Here is a 24,548-nt window from a genome sequence, read left to right as displayed (position 1 = left end):
CGCTCCCGCACCGCACCGGAGCTCACATTTCTGAGGTGCCTCCTGGAGAGAGCCGCGGACTGGCTGCTTTTCATTGGTTCATCTCCGGTTATTGCCCTCGGCTCTTGATTGGGTCGTGAGGATGTGAAGACGTCACGTTCCTGCGTTTCTTCTTGTGAACGACGGTCTCGAGCGCGGCGGGGTTTTTTTTTTTTGGAGAGAGAGAAGGGGGGGGGAGGTGGCGGTGCGCGCGCGCGCTCCCGTAGGAAACCGAGAGGACCTGAGAGTAACGGACCAAACGCGGCTTGAGCGTCGGGCAGGTTTAGGGGGGAGAGACGCTTCTTGGCGGAGGAGTTTTGTTTTTCTCTAAACCGCGTCTTTGTGAAGAATTTCCGCTCGTTTAGAGGCGAAAGCAGCCGAAGTGGAGATGCAGCAGCCGGCGGTTCTGCCAGCGGCGGACAGCGGAGACCCTGCAGGTCAGTTTACCTGCTGGAGTTTGTCTGTAGTTGACAGAAATAGCTTAGCTGGACTTAAACCAGGACATGCAGTAAGTGGAGTTTAAGTTCATCTGTTTAAAGCAGCCTTACAGAGACCAGGGTCCAAGCCTCTTTTGGGCAAAAAAGGGGCTAAAGGGGACCTCCCTCAACCTTAGAGCATGAAACCATGAGAGGAACCAAGACTCTACAGGAGAACCCATCCTCCTCTGGTCGACACCGGATAGCACACGAAATAACAGAAGAACTCAAATAAGTACAGAAAGAGTGAGGTGGTGAAGAGCTATGGCTAATGTGACCGCAGACCATGATGTGTGAGAACGCAAGTGACTGGGACAGATGTTTGGTGTTAATGTGGAAGTCTATGCAGGCTGAGCAGTCAAATGCACAGCTATGCAGTGTGGTGTTATTTAATCAACATGAGGATCCAGAGCAGGGCAGCCCCGGGACAGAACTGTAGAAACAGGGCATCTCAATACATGAGAGAGAGAGAGAGAGAGAGAGAGAGAGAGAAGGAAAAACAATGGGGTTAGGAGCACTGTGGTAAATCTTGGTTAGTTTACACAGGAGGAAGAGCTTGATCCAGAGGCTAGGCAGGCACCAGCACCCATCCACAAGTGGACTTAGACCAGCTTTGAGGAGCATCTTTAATAAAACTATTTAGTATGATGTTGTTTTTGGTCATCACCACATGCAATGCTGTGTGGATGTCAGCTTAAGGCTCTTGAGGGGGGAAATGGTTATAATTACTCAAGATTTTTATAATAATGAGATCGTAAGTCGCAATTCTGAGAAACTGTCATTATAAGGATTGTTGCCTAATTACAAGATGCTAAGTCAGGATTCTGCAACAGTCATAGTAATTGGGTGCGTTCATCCTAAATGTATCAGTATTGATATGTTATAATAATGGGAAACGTCCTCATTATTAGAACTTACTACTTGGCCATTTTTTAAATGACGGAAGCTGGCATTTCCAAAACTTTAATACCTAGTTTTATTAGTTTACCTCATTAAAGTTAATCTGATGAGCCACTGGTGAAACCTTCCAAATCCATACCGTGGCTGAAACACTTGGTTCTTCTGAATGTATTCTCCTAAGTGACACATCAGTAATGTTACTAAAACGATCTGAAAAAAAAATCTGTGTAAAATGTCTAAATATATTATCTATTTAGATAAAAAGAATTTAAGATCATCATTAATTACATTCTCCATTTTGCCATTTGAGTTCTCTAGAATCAAGAAATAAAATTAAATAAAAATAAATAAATTATATTATTCTATTATTTAATTCTAACTTTAATTAATTCCAAATCTATATGAAATATAAACTCTTTGGGTACTTTATTAGGAAACCTATACTAATGCTGTGTAAAGCTTCCTTTTGCTTTTTAACAGTTTAAATCTTTTCAAGTCCCAAGGGTGGGTATGTTGTGCATTTTGAGATGCTTTACTGCTCATCGCCACTGTACAGAGTGGTGATCTGAGTTACAGTAGTCTTTCTGTCCACTCAAACTAGTCTGGACATTCTGTTGAAGTCTAGCACCTGCAGAACTGCTGATCTCTGGATGTGTTTTCTTTAATATGCCATTCCAAGTAAACTCAAGAGACTCTCCATTTAAATCTTAGATTAGCAGTTCTAGAAATGCTCAAACAAACAAACCCTTCTGATTGTATGTGCTGCACTGCTGCCACAGCATTGTTTGATCAGATTATTGCATCCTCAATATATGTAATATAGTGTCGGTTATTTATTATTATGAGCAACACTAATTTTAACACCAAATATTTGACCTAACTTTGTGTTAGCTAACCCCCAAGACGCTGGCTCATTTTACCCCACATAGTGCTTAGCCTAGCGAACCAGAGCTAATCCCGTCACATGTTCTCACACACTGCCAGTTCATCAACATGTCTGATATGCGACAAAAGTACAAGTATTTACATGCAAACATTTATTTCATTTTTTATTTTGGTGGGAAAATGTTCTGCATGCTTCTTCCTGAATTAAGGGTTACACAACAAAAAGATGTACGATTGCCCAGTGCTGGTTTAACTTGCCCACAGGCTCATCCTACCCCACTCTCTCCTACTGAGTTTAGCAGATAAATACACAATACTACACCAAAAATGCAGATATGTACTGACCTGTGGTAGTTTTCATTTTAAAATTGTATCATGATACATTTTGTTTGCTTGAAACACAGTATAATGCACTTTTTTTATCTGGGCAATAATCTTTCATTTTCATTAACGTTGTATTGTTTTCTAGTGACAAACAAAGACACACTTAAAGTAAATAGCTTTTGCACAGTACTGTATGTCTTTGTGTTGTACTGAATGTGCCCACAGAGCAATATTCGAAGCGCCGTCGGACAGCGCTGTGGTGCACCGTGGCCCTGCTCATGCTGTCCATCATCGTGTTGGTGATTGGGCTCCTCTCTGAAACCCGCACTGGCAATGTGGCAGTGGCTGGGTACTACCCTGGCATTATAGTGAGTACCGTCTTTTAAGCTTGTGACAAGGTGACGTGTTTGGCAATCTCTGTACATGCGGTTTCATCAGTGTAATGGGCACAACTGATGGCGTGACAGTGTTCTGGCTTCAGTAAATGTCAAACTAAGTTTGGATGGTTGTGTGTGTGTGTATGTGTGTGTGTGTGTCAAGTCAAGTCAAGTCAGATTTATTTTTATAGCTTTTTACAACTGTTGTCATCACAAAGCAGCTTTACATAATTAGTAATTAGTAAAAGACAGAAAAAAAAGAAATAACGTAAGACATAAAGGATCAAAGACCCCCATTAAGGAAGAAACCTTGGGAGGAACCAAGACTCACAAGAGGGACCCGACCCATCCTCCTCTGATCTGAGCTATTTAAACATTATTGATAAAAATGACCAAATCATCTATACCGTTGAACTGTTCTGATCATAATCATAATATAATAATCATGGTGTAGTAGAACTTAATATAGTCATACCAGTGATGGTCAGAGTAATGAGAGTAATGATAGGTAATAGTGGTGATATTAATAGTGGCAGATAGTTAAGAGTCCATTTAGGTTTTAACATGGTCATTAAACAGGTAGCAGTGGTAGGAGGGTGTGCCGCTGGTCTGACATGGGTGGTTGTGGGGACAGGGCCTGCTGGTCAGACTGGTAGGAGGCAGCTGGTCTTGACACAGGTAGAGGGGACCTCAGCAGGCAATTTTCAGTAATTCATCCTAACAGACTCACATCCTCCATTTTTTTTTACATTGACGTCCAATACTTAATTGAAAATTAGGGGGGAAAAAATGTTCCTTCTGCTATGATGTGGCCATTTTGGAGATGCAAGGTTTTTGCGTGACCATGACTATATGTAAATGACTTCTGTTCCGATTGGCTGCCTTGTATTGTAGCTCATTCGTGAAGCAGTCTGGGCTACCTGGGCTACTCTCTGCTAATTAAACTGCTGTAAACTGAATCGGTGGGTATATGCAAATGCTTTGTTTTTGATGACATCACAACATTGGTAAACTCAAACTGGGATGTTTTTGCAGCTGATTTTCGTAAATGTACTGAATGGAAATATAAACACGGTTTTGAAATCGTTGTAATGTTTTTGCACATTTTACACTCTGGAATGAAAGTGTAGGGATTAATTTGAGTTTAATTAGTGATTAATAACTATTGACTGTTTGTGGCTTTGTTTTTTTTCCTAGCTGAGCTTTGGAACGTTCCTGGGCATTGTTGGGCTGAATGTGGTGGAGAATCGCAGGCCCATGGTGAGTTCTGTGTTAAAAGTGCTCACTCATCAGGTAACAGTGTTAACACTAAGCCTTGATAATGGTACATAATATCAATATGTTAACCATATTATGCTCTGTGACTTAATACACCCTAAGAATTACTAATCGGTAACTACATGCAAAGCAGTTTATACTGGCTGAGTTGTTCCTAAGTTCTAACAGTGGCTGAAAAAACATAAACATGCATACGTTATGTTGTATCATAATCATCATAATATGAGTATTAAAGAGTAAGTGTTACAATGAAACACTGATTGTTATAATGAAATAAAGTATCAGCACAAATACTTTATATAAAAGAGCTGAAAACAATTAAAAGCAAGACAAGAAATAAACGTACATCTAAACCTGGAGAATGTAGGAATATAGCTATACAGTCCTATTGCTGAATAAACAGTACTATGCTAGATGATTTCTTCACTAGTGTTTTGTTTACATTATGTCTGAAGCAATACCACACAAAACAATCCTAATATGATATTGATGCTTTGATTTTGGAGTTTATTTTTGGCTCAGATAGATGACTACAATGATTGGGTTGCACAAGGAAGGACAGAGGGGGATCTTATTGCAAACAAATGTCACTTTTACCTAGGAATACATGACAAATAAAATTACTGTCTAAATGGGCCTCGCTTTGTCAGGTGCCCAATCTGAGGTGCGGTCAGTAATGCAGACTGTGATTGGCTGAAAGCTTCAGTGGGAGAGAAGGAAAATTAAGTTAGCATTGGTGAATGACTAGATTTCCCAGAAAACTCTTGATGCTCAGGTTGCAGCAGTCATGTCTCCTATGAGTCAGGTGACTCTAAACAGGCTTTTCCTGCAAATGTTCACAATCACAACAAGCAGATAAATACAACCTTCTATTAGAAATATACTTCAGGTTGCGTCCTTTCGGGATAGGTCTTTAAAAAAAGTCATTTTGCACTTACTAAATTTAGCGACATTATTTGTATAACTGGAATTAATTTTTTTGTTTAAAATACAGAAAATGCAGAGTTCGATAACAAGCCCAGAACAATAAAATGTACATATCTAGTATTTAATATTTGGCATTTTTAGTGAGAACATTTTGTCGTTCTAGTACTCGTTTTAAAAGGCAAAAATAGTGAAAATAGAGGCTTTTTGCCCGTCGCCCGTGTTTTAGCCCTTTTTCACCACAATTCACGCAATTCACCAGCTAGGACTTCCCCATCACATAATACTTCCACTTGTAAAGACAATGACTAACAGATGCTTTTTCAGAGTCGCTGAGGCCAAACAACTGCTTCTTTTCAAACTGCCACTACAAAGTCATGTTTGCACAACTCCTCATGCTTGGAGGTGAATGCCAACTCTAAATTTTGGTACATCAGCCAATGGACGCACTTGCTAGCAACATGCTGAAAGATGAGGGGAGAGGAAGGGTAATCCTACCCTCCCAGAGAGTGTGTTGGAAACTGTGCTCTCTGGGACTTCTGGCCACGTTTGTCTTAGGTGGAGCCTCTGGATGCACAATACAGCACACATTTACCAACAAAGTCTGTTTTCAGTTTTAAAGTGAACGTGTGTGTGTGTGTGTGTGTGTGTGTGTGTGTGTGTGTGTGTGTGTGTGTGTGTGTGTGTGTGTGTGTGTGAGTGTGTGTGAGTGTGTGTGAGTGTGTGTGAGTGTGTGTGTGAGACTTGTCTCACACACACACTCTAGAACTTAGAATTTCTCTAGAACTTAGATTTCTCACACTTGTAGTGCAAAACTAGGGCACACTAAGAAGACTGTTTGGAGTAAACTGCTAGATGACACACAGTGTCCTGTTACTTTAGACAGTAAGAAATGCAGGCCAGCGTCAGCAGCCTTCCGTAGTTACCTCAGTAACGGAGTTGTCGTTCATTAATTAATGATGACTGGCTTTGGTGTAACTTGAATTGCCATATCACTGTGTCATCCTTCTCTCTGTAAGGGCACAAACGTTACACTGAGCAGTGGAGATGCACATAGCTATCGGAATCCTACTGATATTGACACGCAATTGTTAAAATGTAAAAATCGGAGAGATGTTCAGATTATAAGATTTAAATGTTTAGATATTTTGTTCTGTTGCATTTGTAACCCCACTTCTGGTGCTATAAAGAACAGTGTTTATAAAGGAGATGTGTGAGTGTGAAGAACCTTTAAATCTAAAGAAGGTTCTTTAGACCGTAGTTCTTTATTTCAGTGTTGTTGTCATTAGTGAAAATGACCAAAACTGAAATGAAATTGGCTAAAAGGGAACAGAATTTGTAATAAATTCTGAATAAATAAATGTTCAGACTATTTTGTTTAGGACTTCCACGTTCAAATGACGCTACCAATGCTGCACGTTCTTTCTCTGTTCACACGTGGTTCTTTTTAAAGTTTGGAGAAAATTTGGACGATTGAGGCTTTTATTGAAGATCATGAAGTGTAGGGCTTCCATGGCCTACCAGTCTCTCTGCAATTGATAAGCTCACTGGTGCGTTTGTTCTTCTTAATGGTGTAATCCCAACTTCACTGATGTTTTATTCTTGTTTGTCAGTCTAATAGCTTCTTTGACTTATAATAGTCCCAGCTATTGTCCTCATGTTGAACAGTGGCACCTACAGACTTGAATGCTTAGAAACAGGCCTAGGTATCCTATACCTGTCCTAATGAAGCAATGGAACACACCTGAGTGCTCATAAACACCTGTGAAGTCAAATGTCTTAAACATCATGGAGCCATTTCAACATGGTGAAACCGAAACACTTCACCAAATACTCTTAAATTAAAGTCTAGGATATGTGATTTGTAATTGTGGAACAGAGAGGCATATCAAGCTGTATCCCATTTAGTGCCCTAATCACTGTTCCACCAATCATTCAGAACCCTGAGTCATTATATAGAGCACTGTTATAGGGGGCGTAAAGGATTCTGAACACTTACTTATACAGCTGTTCACATTACTGTGCATGAAGATGCAACAGCTTGCATATGATTGCACATGACCAAATGTATTTCTTCTGTTTCCCCTCTACATACATTTTTAACAGGCCTCAAGGGATGTCCGACTCTGTGTGCAGGGCATGATTGGTTTAGGTTCACATGTGACTTTTCTAAGGAGGACTGCCAAGCAAACATCACAGTTCATTACGGACGTTCCTCGTTTGCTAGGGTACATCAACTATCCTACACTACTTATTGTGCTGCACTGTGGGATTGTTATAGCTCAGTGAAAACCTTCCAGAATAGAAATCCAAAAGTGCACTATATAGGAAACGGGGCACAGTTTTAGCCACAGCTCAGATCGTGCAAAAATACAGGTTTTGTGTTTACAAATCAATGTTTTAATCATGTAAAAGTACAAGCATTGTCTTTTACATATGTATACATATGGACAGTTGATCTTTACTCAACAATATTGAGGTAATATAACTAAACAAATAAAAAAGAATGAAAAAATATTATAGAAAATGCAAGTTTTATGTTAGGAAAAAGTTAAGAAGAAAGAAGTGCTGGTCTTTAAAAAAAACATCAGGACTAGACAAAGTTTACACCTGGTCAGTCCATGTGACTAGTATCTGGTGTGTAATCCTTTAGCCACATGCATTTATACTTGGTAGTTAAATGTAGTCAAATGTGACTCCAGTCAGTCAGACTGAAATCTGATTGCTGTTTGGGATGGAATATGCAAATTTGCTATTGGGAATTATTATTATTATTATTATTTGTTTTGGTTGTCAACGTGTCTTGGAGTGATGGTTTGAGTGATCAGATTTGTGTCCATTTTAATTGAGTCTTTAATTGGGTGCGTTTACATTTGCAGTCTTATGTGGCTTTGCCTGATCCTGGTATAATCCTGAAACACAAGACACATGAAGTGACCAGGTGTTCACTGAGTCTAAATGTTTAGTTACCTCCATTTCTGCATTCAAATGGAGATCAGATGTAAAAATAAAGGTTTTAATGGGGTATACCTGTTTTTCACATTTCTGTATTCACAGAAATTGTTGTATGATAATTGTTGTCATTTTAAGCTGCTTGTCTTTCACTCTACAATTGTGCATTTAATGTATCGTAGGCCAGAACAAGCACGATATATAGCACCACAATTACAATCCAATTGGAAAGACAAGCAGCTCAAAATGACAACAATTATCATACAACAATTACATCATAGCTCTTCACCAAAACACCCAGAGAACCCTCGATGTGGAACTTCGTGTCTCACAGCACATACTGATCCAGTTTCTGATTGGTTTGGTGGCTCATTTGAATATTGCTGTATCAGTATTGCAAGGAGCAATTTTAATATTACCTAAAGATTAACGAAGGATATATTGTGCACCTGTAGTTTGAGCTTGTAGTGGCTGCTTCAGGATAGGGGCTGTGGAGTGTAACCGCGGTGGTTTGTCGAGACGCCTCTGTGTGTGATTTAGGGCCTGTACTCTCTGCCCACCTCCTCGGCACTGATCCCAGAACACCCTTTAAAATTTAATGGCAGATAGGCTGGCACATGCACACACTCATCGGCACACAGTCTCACACGCGCGCGCACACACACACAGCTGTGTAGTGTCTTTATCTGTAACGGAACCCTGCAGCCACCTGTACACATTTTTACAGTCGGACACACGTCAGTCGGCTTTACACATTAATGTGAAACATATCACACTACTGCTGAATGGACGGTGTCGGGTGGCATGGCGGATGAGTTCTAGTGAGGTCAGACATCTGTGACCTTTAAACATTTCTACAGGGGACAGGAAGTGGTCCCCTACAAGTAAATCTGATGGTGCCACAGCTTAAAGCAGGTCAGACAGGTGAGCATGAACAGATGACTGCTTAGGTGATGGGTTGGTTCGACTGCTTTATTTATTAATTGGAGTGCAAATTAATAATTACTGAAACCTTGAAGGTTTTGATTCATTGAGTTGAAACCAGGGCTAGCCAGAACACAGCTGTTCTTAACTGTGTACATTTTAACATCAGCACTTGTCCCAGTCAGGTTTTTTTTACCCTCAGATCAAAGTCTCAGCCAATACAGATCCGATCTTTGTGTTTTTATAAATAAGGTAAGATTTGCTAATATACAGTACTAAACACCAGTAAAATCACTAGTAAACAGTTTCTATAATCAGACTAAATTATAAACGTAACTGCTGCATTACTTAAATGGGAACTGTGTAGAATTAGCTAGTGGCATCTGTTGACATACTGTTGAGTAATGTACTTCAGTAGTATTTTTGAGTGATTTGTACTTTATTTTACTTTTTTGACACAAAATGTTTCAAAAACCAATTTTACACAGTTGCACAGTTAACAAAAAGCAAAAAACTAGCAACTGCAAAGCGTAGTAAGAAAAGGAGTGTGCGGGAAAAGTAAAAAGAAGCTCCTAAGTGCTTGTTACCCTAAAAAATAACAAAAACACAAAGAAATAAGAGGAATGAATTAAATTATATAACACTGAAACAAAATAATAAAATAAAAGACAATATTTATGTCGTACATATAAGCTGTTATGTATGAGCTTGTAATTGTGAAAGTAGATAAGCTTTGAGCTCTCTTTTAAAACTATTAAGAACAAAGTATAACTGATTTAACTAAACAAATGTGAAATCAGTCCACAAGTAATGCTAAAGATATTAACATTAAAAGTATTTGTTAAGAAAAAGGTCATTTTGAGCGTGGCATGATAATTGGTGTCAGACAGGCTGGATTAAGTATACATATGCAATAATAAGGTTCCACTTCTGTCAGCCAAGAAAAGCTAAGGCTGCAATGGGCAGGGGCTCATCAGAACTAGACAGTTGAAGATGTAGTGTGATGTAGAGGGAGTAGTTTTCTTGATGCACTTTGTCTGAGTTTGAGTTACCAATCGATCAATCCTTTTATACTGGTTTCATTAATACGACAACGTGCTTTTCAGAGGCCTGAATCCAGTAGAATATTTTGGGATGTTGCAGAACAGATGATTTACCGCATGAATGTGCTTCTGAAAAATCTAACCACACGTCTGTTGTTAAAGCTGCTCATGCATTGTTATGCATTGATTTCCAACATCTTTACCAGTTTTTAGCCATTTTTCTTTTCTATTCAAATCTGATCTGGCTTTCAGTTGATGTACAGATCTCATACTTTTGAATACATTTTCTGATTTAATTCAGGCTTTCTTTCCATCCCTACTAGATCTTTTAACTAGAAGTATCAGCTCACATAGACCATACTTTCTCTTTTGTGTCTCCTGTTGTGTAATTGGATCTTCTCTTGGTCACCTTGTGATGAAGGCAATGTTCTTTGCCGGGGTCATAATTCTGCCTCTGGACCCTCGAGCCTTCGACTCTCATTATACCTGTGACCATCGCAGTCATCGATCACTTGACCACTCCGCAACGTTTGCCCTTGGACTGATTGAAATGACTATGCAATGTTACAGATGCCCTTTCCTTCCTCTTGCTTGGTCCACTAGAAGGTCTGCAGGAGTAAAATGCTTTGATTGGCTAGGCTCTGGGATCAGGGCCATGAAGAGGAAAGGAGAGTGTGTGTGTGTATGTGTTTTATGAGACAGCAGCTGGCTGTTATATAATGCACATTAATACTGCTGTCAGGGCCTATTGTTTCTGACACACAGTCTCTCTCTCTCTCTCTCTCTCTCTCTCTCTCTCTCTCTCTCTCTCTCTCTCTCTCTCTCTCTGCAGGTGTGTGAAATCGCCACCCATTGAAATTCTTAATTAACTCAGTTGGCCCAGGGGTGCAGTCACTTGGTGGACTTAACCAGGCTTAAAATCATTATGACTTGCAGGTGGCAATAAGAGAGACTAGATTTGATCATCGCACAGTGCTTTAGAGTGGCTATAATTCTGCTTGACCTGCAGTTTACCTTAGCAAGAGATCTAATCAAAGACTACTGGGTTAAACTTGGCTGGACCTCTGCTTTAGCCAAGTGGGTCATTTGGCTCATTTTTTATGACCTTGACACAGGCTTCTGGGTGCTAGTGCTAGTTTTCAGATATTCTATAGTTCAGCAATAGATATTGTCAGAAGATGATGGATATGTTGAGCTATTCAGCTGTATTAGTCCTAATACTCTGTTTTCACTGTGTTCATTACTAGGGCTGTGTATTTGCAAGAACCTGGCAATAAGATATGTATCATGATACAGGGGTTATGTTTCAGTATACTGCAATATTTTATAATCCTATAAGCAAGACGATATATTGTAGTTTTTTTCAGAGAATCTGACATGGAATTCTTTTATGTATATGGTGCTGTTTTTTATACTAAGTAAAACCAATCAGAAGAGTGGGATCTTAAGATAGTTGTGTTTTTGAGAATTGATGCAGTATTGCAAAACCTAATATTGTGATAATATGTGTTCTTCAATTGATATGTTCAATACACTCTTGTTTATTATGTGGTTGGTGTGGCGCAACAGATAACACCACTACCTGCCAGTGAGATACCACACCATGAGGGAGACTGGGGTTCGATTCCTGGTCTGGGTGACTATGCTGCGCTACACAAATAAGAGTCCTTGGGCAAGTCTCCTAACACTGCATTGACTCTCCTCAGTAATACGAGTAAACTTGTAAGTTGCTCTGGATAAGTGCGTTAGCTAAACATCGTAAATGTAAATGTAATACCTGTGCAAGTTATGCACTAAAAGAATTACAGTCAGTTTTGAAAGAACTACAAAAATGTCCACCCAGGAAACACCCCGGGTAGTAATTTTCTGCAGATTAGTCTTAGTGTCATTGATCTCCTTTGTTAATTGAGCATATACTGTTTTCCCCAAGCATTGTCTCCACTGAGCATTGGAGATTTCTATATCTGATGCCTTACTTCAGCAATCCTAAAGCCATCCGTGCATGGTGTAAGAACAGCTTGTAAAGAGAGGACATAATGTTTAAGCGACAATAGTCAATATTTTTATTATATTTATTTTATTTTATTATTTCATGTTATGAGGAAGGCCAGGTGGCAGGACCTTCTACTATTTTTTTCCTCCCAAATGTACAAAAGTTTCTAACAATTTCTGAGTTTTCTTCCTTTTTATTAATTTCACATAATAAATTTCACAAAGCTATTTTATTATAATAATAATAATTATTATTATATTTTTTACCATGTTTTTCAATATAATGTGAAACTGGCAGTTACATTCTATTGATCAATTCATGATGAATGGATCAATAGAAATGCTCCAAAATGACTTTTTTTTATATTAAATGTTTTTTTCTCTTTAAGGTTCCCCTTTAACCCCTCAGCTCATTGGCTCCTTTTTTATATATATATAAACACCCTAAGGTTTACTAATCATTACATACATGCAACTGCTTGAGTCAGAAGCCACTAGTGGTTCCAAAGAGGTTAAGTTAAGGTTAAGTAAACAAATTTATGTCGTCATGAACAGCAATGTTTCTTCACTGTGTAGAAATGAAGGAGTGTAGCTTTAGATTTGATAATAATGGCCAATTCACTAAATCACTAAAATGTGCCGAAGGAGAGCCACTACCAGAGTCCCACATGACATACTGAGGAATTACTGAGGAATTAACAAGGACACTTCTCTGCAGCATCTTCATTCTTTTAGAATTTGAAACAGCTGAAACAGCTTTCTGTAGTGAGCTACTGCATAAAAAAAGCTCAAGTGTTCGGGACAAAATCGGCCATGTAAACGTGTTAGAGACATGACCTCAGCATCCCCAGCAGAAATGATGTCATTCAAGTTGTCTACCTGATATGAGTACTTTATCCTAGCTTCAGCAGTTTCATCAGTAGAATTATTACTGTGTGTCTTTTACGGCAGGACACCAGATGGACCAGGAGCACAGAGTAACCACAGCAGTGTCTTTAGCTCAGCTGATATAAGCTCACATGTGGATAATGTCTTTTATTTGGCTCGACTGAAGAGTGACATTTACAGCATAGACTGTTCTTCACTCAATAATGAACTCCCACTTCAAACCACCCTTGATTAAAACACCTCCCAACCGGACAGCGTTTTTAGGAGTGGCAGAATTTATGATGAGTGTGGGGTTTTCGTTTGATTGGAAAGTTGGATAGTTTACAAGAACTGGGAATACTCCAGTGCTTTTGCATTTCTTGAGCAAAACTGTTGGAATCTGGTGAACTGCTGGTGCATCTGAACACATCCACACAGTGGCTGGGGTGCCCAGAGAAGTCAGCAACCAAACTTGTATTATTCTAACTGTGGTTTCTAATCGGCTCATCAAGACAACCGTATTTACCATTTGAGATGGAATTTGGCTTCCGCTTTTATCCCATCCGTGCAGGGAACACACACATACACACCAGTAAAACACACACAGTGGACAGTGTGCACACATGCCCGGAGCGGTGGGCAGCCATTGCTGCGGCGCCCAGGGAGCAGAGAGGGTTAGGGGCCTTGCTCAAGGGCCCAACAGTAGCAACTTGCCGAGCCCGAACCCAAAACCCTGTCATCAATAGCCCAGAGCTCTGACCGCTGAGCCACCACTGCCCCTTCAGAAACATTACTGAAAACAGCACATTCTGAATGCTGCATTTATATTTACTGTACTAGGTTTTTGCAGGTAGAAGCACACTTACTGGTGAGGTTTCATTAAGGTTCATGACTACATAGCTCTTTTGCACTAGAAGGGGTGTTGTTTAATGGGTGCTTCAGATGTAAAGACAATAAATCAAAACAAAATTGTCCAATGAAGTCAAGCAGTGTCCATTTATTGATATTCGTTAAGCAGTTTAGAGTACCTTACTAAAACACATGGCTTCATTAATTACATTAAAATAAGAATAACTTTATTTATTCTATTCTATATTATTATATCTAATATATCTATTATTATTATTATTATATACTTAAAATTATATCATATAAAACATAATATATTAAGATTAAATATCATTCAATTCTATTATAATGGAATTATCTACTTCTATTAGGAAGACTATATAGTTACAGTTCTCTGTGGCATGAATTCCACAAGATGTTGGAAACATTACTTTAAGATTCTGCAAGAAGTTCTTGCTTTCTTTGTCAGGAGCACTGTCATGCTGTGAATATCCTGTTCTTCCACACCCCGAAGGTGTTCTTCTGGATTCAGATCTGGTGACTAGGAAAGCCACCGAAGAACACTGACACATTGTCATGTTGATGAGACCAGCTTGAGACGACTGCATTATCATGCCGAGACCAGCTTGAGACGACTGCATTATCATGCCGTGACCAGCCATTAGAATAGGGGTAAAATGTGCTTATGAAGGGACGCAAATGGTCAGCAACATTGCCCAAATCGGCTGTAGCATTTAAGCGATAATTCATGCCCAAATTCTGATGCTACCATCTGTAAACTTCAGACCAGACTATGCTTTTTCTGCCTTTAACTGTCCAGTTTTGGTGAGCCTGTGCCCACTGCAGCCTTAGCTTTCTGTTCTTGTGCTGTTGCCTGTTAACAGTTATGCCATGCTCAAAATCACTGAGCTGACATGTATTCTTCATTCTGATTGTTTATGTGAACATTACCTGAAGCTGCTGGCCCACGTCTGGATGACTTTATACACTGCACTGCTGCCACACACTTGGCTGATTTAGATAATGACATGAACGAGCAGGTGTACAGGTCTATGAAGTCCTCAGTGAGTGTATGTTTATTAATGCTAATACTTTACTTAAATAATGTTTGGCAAGGCAGGTAATTAGAAGGTGGTGTAAACATTTCACATGATTGTTAGAGATGTGGGTGCAGGTGTAAACCTTATGAATTGTCTGTGGAATAAGATTGGGCGAATGAGAATGCCCTTTCTACTGTGCGCTGTTGCCCTTCAGACTTCCTTTGGTCTGTAGGGCAGTAAATTACCCATAAAGCACTGGTTTGGTGGGCACAGTTTGGAAAGGCTGTACATTTTCTTTATTACTCCAATTCACATCTAGACACTGTAGTTATTACCCAGCAAAGTTGAGGGAAAGAGAGAGAGACAAGGGCGGTTACAAAGCAACCGTGTAACTGTGATGGTTGTTAGGAAGCATAATTGCTCGTATTATCTAAGCATGCATATCCTGATAAGCCTTCTGGGAAGTTGGTTGATGTTTAATTAAACACTGTTATCTTTGATAGGTAGTGGTATAATAAGGCTAATCTGGTCTGCAGGTCCAGCACAGTCATGTTTTTCCAGATTCTGAAACTTTGAAATACTTTCTTACATGAGGTGCCAAACTGCAAAGCAAAGCAAGTGTTCTTGCTTCAAATGTGTCCATTGCTTTAAATCCCTCCTTCTTTCTCTTTTTCACCTTTCAGTTGGTGGCCTCCATCATTTTCGTCAGCCTGGGAGTTATCGCCTGTTTCTTCTGCGCCATCGTGGACGGCATCATCGCCGGCGAGTTTATTGTAAGTAGGACGTTAGGATTTAAAGCCTATATGATAGGCCAAGCACATTAAACGCACAGGATCCAAAGTATCTAAGACTGTAAGAGTGTGAACACCGCAGACTCGTGTGCACACACTAAATCACATTTACCTCCCAGTCCCTATCTCTTTCTTGCACGCATGCACCCACACACACACCTCTCCTCCAATACACAAACATGCACTCATCGCCCTCAGAGAAGCTGTGTGGCCGCTTTGGTAATGAAACTTGCGGATATAATCAAACGGAAGCCATGTCTCGTCTGGCTGGATGACTGTGCCTCATCCGTCAGTGCAGCAGACACATCCATCTCCCCTGCAGCCCACTCACTGTTACCAGTGCAAACGAGGTGGAACACCTTTTAACCTGTCTCTCACTACTCCACACTTCTAAGTAATTATACATTTATTTAAGCGCCCAAGCTATCGAGAACCATGTTAAATGTTCTGAGCATATTATTTATTGATATGTTCAATACACAAGAGTGTATTGAACATATCAATTGAAGAACACATATTATCACAATATTAGGTTTTGCAATACTGCATCAAGTGGTGGGTTTAAACGAGGAAACTTGGATAGTTTAAACCCACCATGATCACAGACATTGCTGGTAAAGCGATCAAATTTATTAACCCTTGTGTTGTCTCAAAGGTCAAAAATGACTTGCCACTATGTTTAACAGTAGCGGAAACCGCCCTGAGTGACCCCAGCATTAAAAGTAAAAAAGAATGGCCTATGTTCATACTTCCATGAGAGCTGCATACCACCACTGAACATGCATTGTATTTGGGTCATTTGACCCTTAGGATAAGAGGAGTAAACAGCATGTTAAGACCACACTAGGGTTCAAATTCAGGCTTCAAGATAACTATTGTGTTTTTAGGTTCATGTTTTAGAGCTTAAAAAACATTTCATGATTTACATGACATACTGTTCTATACATTAATCTGAAGCTGCTTTTACAATCCTAATGAATAATTTAATAAATCCTTAACCAGCAGTAGAACAGTATATCTAAATATGCCACACGAATGTCAGCAGTGCAGGGTGGTGGAGAAAACACACATGAATGGCATTACATAACATGATGTACAGTGCAGCACCCCAGTCTCTGCATTTGAATACTTTATTCTGTTTTACAGCTCCTTGGTGATAAACTACTGATGCCTATCTCTCTTATTCACGCTCCATTTAGCCACTCTTATCCCAGAAACCTTCTTTTAATGACCCATTAAAAAAAACCCTGTTGACAGCATCAGGCAACCGAAGCCAAAGCCAGAGATGAATAGCAGTAGCAGTGTTTTTCCATGAGCTGTTTCATTAATTAAATTACAGACATATTGAATGACTGGGTCTTACAGGTTTCATTCCCTGTCCTTATACATATTTTTACAGAATAAATCTCATAGTTTTAATGTTTTATCTGAAGCTGGATGGAGTACACCCATGTGTTGCTGCATAGTTTTGGAATTTATTGTAAACAGGAATACAAATAATAGAGCAGGTGTTTAATTGGTTTGCATTAACCTAACACATCAAACACTGCTCTTCATACTGAGTGTATGTTCAGTATGTAGGAAATGTATCAGTATATTAGTGTAATGTATTATATATTAGCTATTATGTTAACAAATAAAATTAATTGTTCATTAAGTGGTAAAAAAAGAAGGCAAAGTGCCTCCAAATGTCATAACTGTCTGTTACACTTATGTAAGAGACAAACAGATAGTCCTCTATTGCTGTTTGACACTACACAGTTACTGGTGCTCCAAAATCTCCAAAATAGCAACTGTACAGGAGAAGAGAAAAAAATATTTTAAAAACCTTCTTAAAACTTTTAATGAAAGTCAATGTAAAATGATTCTATTCCTGATCATTTTGGGTCATTTCAACTAGTCTGTTTATGCTGAAACTTTGATACATCTAAGGGACTTCAAAGATTCAAATCAAAAAGTGTCAAAAAGTGAAAAAGTGTGCTGATCTGGACTGACATCTTGGAAATACTTTAGCTGTGTCTGAAACTGCGTCATATTCAATGTGTATTGCACTGCTTTGCACTGAAATTAGTAATGGTGTCCAAAAACAGTGCAGATTTTCCAGTGCACTATAACAATCCCACAATGTACCGCAATATGCAGTTTACAGACTGTGTACACTAGAGGACATGGAATACCCACAGTTCATTGCATTGTTTGGTTTGAAGGTTTTGCACACAGCTTCTCTGAAACCATTCAGATGGTTTATGCGATGCTATCTGCTGTCGCCCAGCAATAAGCTCCCTCTCATAACAAAGTGAACGAAGTAGTTCACAACCTTCCCTTTAATAGTGCTCTATATAGTGATCTGGATTTTGGATGGTGAATTGGGTGCTCTTCACCCAATCAGCTCAGAGATATTAGCAGTAGATCAGTTAGACCACTGTAAAAACTGTAATTTAGTCTAAGACTAGCCTCAGTGTTTTCCTGAGAAACTACTGCAGGTTATTCTGATTCCCTTGTAAAACTTATCGCCTGCTTTCTCTTAGTATTATTGGCTGCAGGTTTTAATAGCTACCTTGCATTCTTTCATCCATTGTTGGCTGACTGATTTTATGTACATCAGTAAAATGGGTTTAATGTGAGGTGCTGGAAATCAGAACTCAATTCAAGGATAAATAATAGACAGTTTGTATATTTATTTGAATCAAAGAGATTAAAAATGACGTCACATCCACTGCGATAAAAAAGCTATATGTACAGTACCCCAGGCCCAGAGTCTCGTTTCTGAACCAGGAGCCTGAAATTGTTTGATCAATAAATGCAATAGGAAGGTTGTAATGGGCCCAGCTCAGCCCACAGCTTGTTTAATGCACTGGTGTGTGTAGGTATCTGCTGTTAACACGTTTACACATCTTAGTAAAGTACACCAATATACACACGCGTCATAGGATCAGAAAATCAGAATGAACGCGTCTTAGTGGTGCTCAGTGCTGAATCGTCCGCTGTGTTGCCTACAGTTGGTTTCAGCACATAGTGGACAGCACATTGCTTGCTTTGCACTGTACGACCAGACATGCCGTATTTCAAAAAGCCCATTAAAGTTTAATTGCAGAAGTAGGAATCGATACGCTGTGAAATTGAGTTTACTGTTGTTCAGTTTGCTCAGTCCATAAACTCTGCACTCTTTCTTCTTCCTCTTGTTCTCCAATGTCTTCACCTGTAGGACAGGAGGCCTCTAATGGAGGGGAGGTGTCAGTTCTTCGCCAGTGGCTCAGGCTATGCATATGATAACTACTACACTGAGGTGAGTGTGTACCCCTCATAATCGATCATGCCCTAGAATATGAGTATTTCAGAAGACACCGTCTGTAGAAGTACTTGCTGATGGCAACATTTTTTCCCCTTCTTTGTTGACAGTTACCGTATCCCAGCTGTTTTATTGAATGTCAATGTTTTTAAAATGAGGAATTTGTTGATTTCAAACGAGGTTTCAAAAAGGGTTGGTGAGAAACGTTTAGTTGTTTAAACATGTTGGAAAAACTTCTTTTTCCAGTGGTGAAGAACCAGGATACTATGTTACTATGTTACTATGTCTACAATATAAATATAGACATGTGAACCTGCATAGGTCTTCTTCCTGCATGGGTGCTATAAGAAATCCTAATGATGATTTTTAACCTAAACATTTTGAAAACCATAATAACCCTTCTGGGGAAAGAAAAAGCAGCATGGTCCACTCAAGCTGGTTAAGATGGTTGTTCACGTTCATCTTATGTTTAAAGAGCTAAGCTGAACATGGGGTATGTTTTCGTTTGAGTTTGATTGTTTAGTCGGTCTACAAGCATGACCAACCTGATCAGGTTCAACCACCATTATGACCAAGCATAGCCAAAAACGAAATGAAACCAGCTAGCTTTCCAGTATAGGGTATGTTTTCACCTTTCAACCAGCTTGGCCATCAACAGAAACAGCAGGTAACATATATCAGGCAGTACATTATTCTTTTATAAAGTAACTTTCTGTGATGTAGCTTTTGAGTGCATTTAACACACTTTGGATGTCTGGTTTATTCACCACCACTGTGAACAATTCAGACTCAGGAAGTTTCTCTAGAGAGTTTAACCCCACATCTCCCTGAATTCTGCAGAAACTGCTTAAAGCAATGGATGTGATCAAGTACTGAAATGGTACTTTATGTTTATGTAGGTCGAAAAATGTTTAATAAATGTCCTCTATAATAGTGTGGGGATGTTACTGGGACTCTGTAGAGTCGTCTGACCCCAGAAAAGACAACATCCTTACTGTTTAAATCCATTGTTGGAGTGTTCAGGACATCATTTTGTAAGCTGGAATTGTAATTTTAACCTCTGCCCCATAAATTACTTTACCATAAAGTTACCATAAGCAATCTCACATCGACTTATGTAGGATCATATGACTTGTGAAGGCTGGACACACTTGTGTTCATGTTTCACCCACTGTCAGACACCACAAAAAGAAGCCAGATAGATTGTTTGTCATGTGACAAAATTAGGACACCATTAAAACCATTGTATTTTTTAACATGTTGAAACATCTAAAAGATTGAGAGATGAAGCTAATCTAAACAAACAGGCTGAACAACTGTGGCTGTAGGTCCCGTGATAACATTTTAGGATTGTTAGGATAGACGTTTTTGCACATCTTGTGGTCTGATCTTGGGCTAAGTCATCTAACTTGCTAAGATGGCCTGACCTGACCATATTGGCAGTTGTTGCACTTGTAAAAGATTTAGCGGACAGTGGAACGGCTGAAGTGTTCTTCCCGAGATCTTTGTACAACCCTTCCTAGACTCCTGCATCTACAACCTTCTGATGAAAGGTTTTGATGGGGTGTCCTGTTTTTTTTCCACATGACTGTATGATGATTGGAGTGTTCAGGACATCATTTTGTAAGCTGGAATTGTAATTTTAACCTCTGCCCCATAAGTTACTTTTCCATCTAAAGGATTTCTTATGACCAAACTTTTAAAGCTTTAAAGTGCTTGTCAGATTAGGCTGTTGAAATTAAACTTGTTGATGAGTGCCATGTGAAAGATTCCCATTATGTTCTTCGATCAGTAAACCCAAAGGCTGTGTTCCAAAACCGAACACACACTAAATAGTGTACAACAATTTTTTACTTTTTATTTTATACATTTTTATTTGATCACTTGCAAGTTGCAGAACGTTGATCTAAACAAATAAAGGTTAAATATATATATAGGCTATAGAGATCAATGGATTTACTAATGGGCACTATATCAAGGTGATGCGTCAAATCGCCCCAGTCCTTCCAGTGTTTTCAGTGGAGTATGAGCAGCTAAGGTCAGTCATGTCGCTTCCTGATCAGCCTTTGTCCTCTTCTAAAGTTGCTGGCACTTTCTGCCATTTGATCCACAGGCATCACAATCATTTTATAGCTACAAAATGACGATGTGACAAAGATGGTTTGTGATGTTCAAAGATTTGTGCTGAGAAGCTCCATCAGATCACATGGTTATCGGCACCAAAAACAGGAGATATGCATCACCATGGCTCCTGCGCAATCTGCTGGCTACTGCACGAGAAGCTGTATGGTCTTCTGCCTTTTAAGTTTGGAGAACAAGAGAACAAGCCAAAATGAATGAATGAGTGAATTGGGAGCTTCTCTCAAATGGTCCTGCCCTCCTCTACCCGCCTACTTCTGTTGGCACGCTGTATTGTAGAAGGTTAATGGTGTATTGTAGAGGCCTGGTTGAAACACATAGTTGTGGATCACTTCTGGTCCTGCAGGGCCACAGTTCTGCACAGTTAGGAGATTAACCTTCTAAGACTTACCAGTTAACCATGGTAATTAACTGAGTGTATCTGGTGTGCTTTTGAACGAGTAAAAAAACTGTGCAGGAACCCATGCTGCTGCAGACATTGTGGCGTTTGAGTGGCATGGCTGCTAGTGTAGTGCACCCTCTACTGGAGTACAGTTGCTAAAGCCAGTGATGAGTACAGATCTATAAGGGTTTACATGCATCTTGCTTGTATATGTGTAGAACGTGTGATTAGCCCACAGTCCTGCTCATTGTCTCTCAATGTCTTTGTTATTATGGGTCTTGTTTCCTGTTCCTTTAGGTTATGTGTCAGTCCTATAACGAGCAATGCAAAGTCAAGGTGAAGAGCAATACCTGCTACTGCTGTGATTTGCACAGCTGTGAGAGGTGAGCTGCTTCTATTCGAACGGCAGTGTGGGAATAAAGTGCCTTTCTATAACAGAACCATATTACCTGTCCTCATAGCATTACTATGTTAATCATATATTAATAATATTAATAGTATATTAGTCATAATAATAGTCATAATCAGTAGTGATTTCAGTGCCATTATTTGAGAGAAATGAAAATCTTAAGTTTTAAAGAGGGTCTTTTTCCCCCCTCTAGCCCAGAGTACCACATCCATTACTTTGAGTTCACGGGTGTGAATAGTTGCTTTGACGTGGTGCACCTGCACAGACTGCTGTGGTCCAATGTGGTGCTCAATGTACTGGGAGTCTTCCTGGGTATCGTCACTGCTGCCATACTAGGAGCCTTCAAGGACATGGTAAGAGCCTCATTGTTACAGATTATGCTACACGTCAAAGGAGTACTTCTCCTTTAGTTCATTCTTATAATTAGAAATTATATTTGTATAGGAATTATATTGATAATAATAATGTAATCCTTAAATAACGGTACAATAAAATATAAATAACTCCTGGCCTTTTTGGACGTCTGTATACTACAGATGTAGCCAGTCAGCCAAGACTGTGTTTGTGTCTGATGCTTGCTTCTTGGGGTTGGCTATGAAGCTACAATGCTAATGTAGCTAGCAGTAGGAGCTTATGCCACACCAATTAGCATCATGCAAATTGCACTGGCTAATTGCCAGATCATCTTACACTTAACACAGTGTTGAGTGTTTAAGTAATCTCACATAGACTTATGTAGGATCATACACTGTATGACATGTGAAGGCTGGACACACTTGTGTTTCACCCACTGTCAGACACCACAAAAAGAAGCCAGATACATTTTTTGACGTGACAAAATTAGGACAGCATTAAAACCATTGTATTTTTTAACATGTTGAAACATCTAAAAGATTGAGAGATGAAGCTAATCTAAACAAACAGTCCCATGATAACATTTTAGGATCGTTGTGGTCTGATCTTGGGCTGAACATGCTAAGATGACCTGACCTTAACAATATTGGCAGTTGTTGCAAAAGATTTAGCGGACAGTAGAACGGCTGAAGTGTTCTTCTTGAGATCTTCGTACAACCCTTCTCAGACTCCTGCATCTACAACCTTCTGATGAAAGGTTTTGATGGGGTGTTCTGGGTTTTTTTTCCACATGACTGTATGATGATTTGGGCATCAAGTTTGCCGTTAAGGTTCATTTATGGCTAGCTACACCAGCCCAGTACACAACTAAACAAACAACCTTCAGACGCCAAACATGATGACCAAGCGCTTCCCTTTCTAAAGAACGGCGGAAGCCCTGCTTATGTAAAATAGCCTGATCTCTTGTGGTAACAGTGTGGTTAGTTCAGCTGCCTTATATATACTTTTTTTGTTAATCAGTGTTTTTTTGCCTTCATTGTCCTAAAATCTAATAATAAAAATCAGCAATAAAGCTGTGGTATAATTGCCAATATATCACAGTATAGCTTTGATAGTGTCATTGCACTTGGTGGTGATCCACTTGGTCTTTGGCTGTTTGCCTGTGATTGCAGCACACCAGTATTAATATTTCACGGTAATGCATGCCTTCTTGTGTAATATTGTGTAATTATATACAATGTATATCATTTAAATTTTACAGGAAATCCGTGTAGTGAAGCAGATTTACTATTAACACTCATCTGTTCTGTCCCTGTTGTCCTGCTTTGTAGACTCTAGCTGTTCAGACTCAGATGTCTCCTAGTCCTGCTCCTCCACCACACATCCTCTATAATCCCACCCAGCATATGGTGACCTATGCCGGCTTCTGCCCCTCAGGACAAGCTCTACCTGCTTACCCCAACTACCCAATGCCCATGCAGGTAACAGAGAATACACACAACTATAGAGAACCTTCTTATGTCTGTACCAGGACAACTGTAACCCCCCCTCCCCCCCTCCAGCATCTCAACAGTTACCCAGCCCCCAGCCCATCTCAGCCCAGCCCTGAGGTGGCCGTGTCCCCATCGGATGACAACCAACCTCAAGACCAGTCCAGCAGCAACCCTTCAGTTCCATCGCAGTCCACTTCACAAGACTCCTCTGGCTACAGGCTCACGCCTAATGCACCCTCACTGTATGGACACTCATTAGGGCCCTTTGAGAAGCCTCCTCCTTACGCCTGCTGAAGGACTACAGTGTAACTCTTTTATTCCTTGGAAATGAATGGCACAAAACATTCCAGTCCTAACATGTTGACAAGATGTTAGTAAAGCAGTAATAGTTCATTATATTTAGAGGTTTAGTCTAGAATATGTTCTTGCGTCATGGGTGATGTTCAAAGGAAAACTGCTGTTTAAAATGCTGTGTAGTCCAGAACTAGGCTTTAATCCTATTTGGAAAACCGGTTCTTTTGAATAGAATTATGTACTGGAGGCCAATTGGTTCGTTCTTAAAAGTGATGTAGTCAGTGATGCAGTTTTTGTTGTTTCCTGAGTATCTTCTCTGGTGATGCTTTGGAGTCAAATTCCAAATCCTGACTGACCGTTACACTTTCTGTCTGAAAGGTGTTTGTAAGTAAACTGCTGCTCACTGGAATTCAGGTTAGATGACTGCCATGGCCCTGTTTAGGAGATAAGCTCAGCAGTTGGCCATGGTCTCATCTTGTGTTCTTGAAGCTTACATTTAGCATCTTGTAGCAAACATGTTTGTTTTACTTCAGCTGAAATCGTGTGCT

General features: G+C 39.6%; 1 protein-coding gene across 1 annotated transcript; it reads left to right on the top strand.

The window, feature by feature from the left end:
• The first annotated feature begins 406 nt into the window (after positions 1-406).
• On the top strand, positions 407-24,241 carry LOC140536012 (transmembrane protein 255B-like). The gene is made up of 9 exons (XM_072657620.1): positions 407-455; positions 2,829-2,971; positions 4,178-4,240; positions 15,533-15,622; positions 18,846-18,926; positions 21,748-21,833; positions 22,053-22,212; positions 23,545-23,694; positions 23,776-24,241. Exons 1-9 carry the CDS (start codon positions 407-409, stop codon positions 23,998-24,000), a joined length of 1,047 nt encoding a protein of 348 aa, XP_072513721.1. The 3' UTR covers positions 24,001-24,241.
• Positions 24,242-24,548: the final 307 nt, after the last annotated feature.

The sequence above is a fragment of the Salminus brasiliensis genome, chromosome 15 (assembly GCF_030463535.1).
Source record: "Salminus brasiliensis chromosome 15, fSalBra1.hap2, whole genome shotgun sequence".
In the NCBI taxonomy this organism is placed as follows: Eukaryota; Metazoa; Chordata; class Actinopteri; order Characiformes; family Bryconidae; genus Salminus; species Salminus brasiliensis.
Note: the sequence above shows the minus strand (reverse complement) of the source record. Positions and strands in the feature narration are given on the sequence as shown.

What these genes read in the sequence shown, in the direction of transcription:
- LOC140536012 (XM_072657620.1), top strand. Translation starts at nt 407, where the DNA reads ATGCAGCAGCCGGCGGTTCTGCCAGCGGCGGACAGCGGAGACCCTGCA. An exon ending in TCATCGCCGGCGAGTTTATT is followed by an intron (nt 15,623 to 18,845) that starts GTAAGTAGGACG and finishes CTTCACCTGTAG; the next exon opens with GACAGGAGGCCTCTAATGGA. An exon ending in GATTTGCACAGCTGTGAGAG is followed by an intron (nt 21,834 to 22,052) that starts GTGAGCTGCTTC and finishes TCCCCCCTCTAG; the next exon opens with CCCAGAGTACCACATCCATT.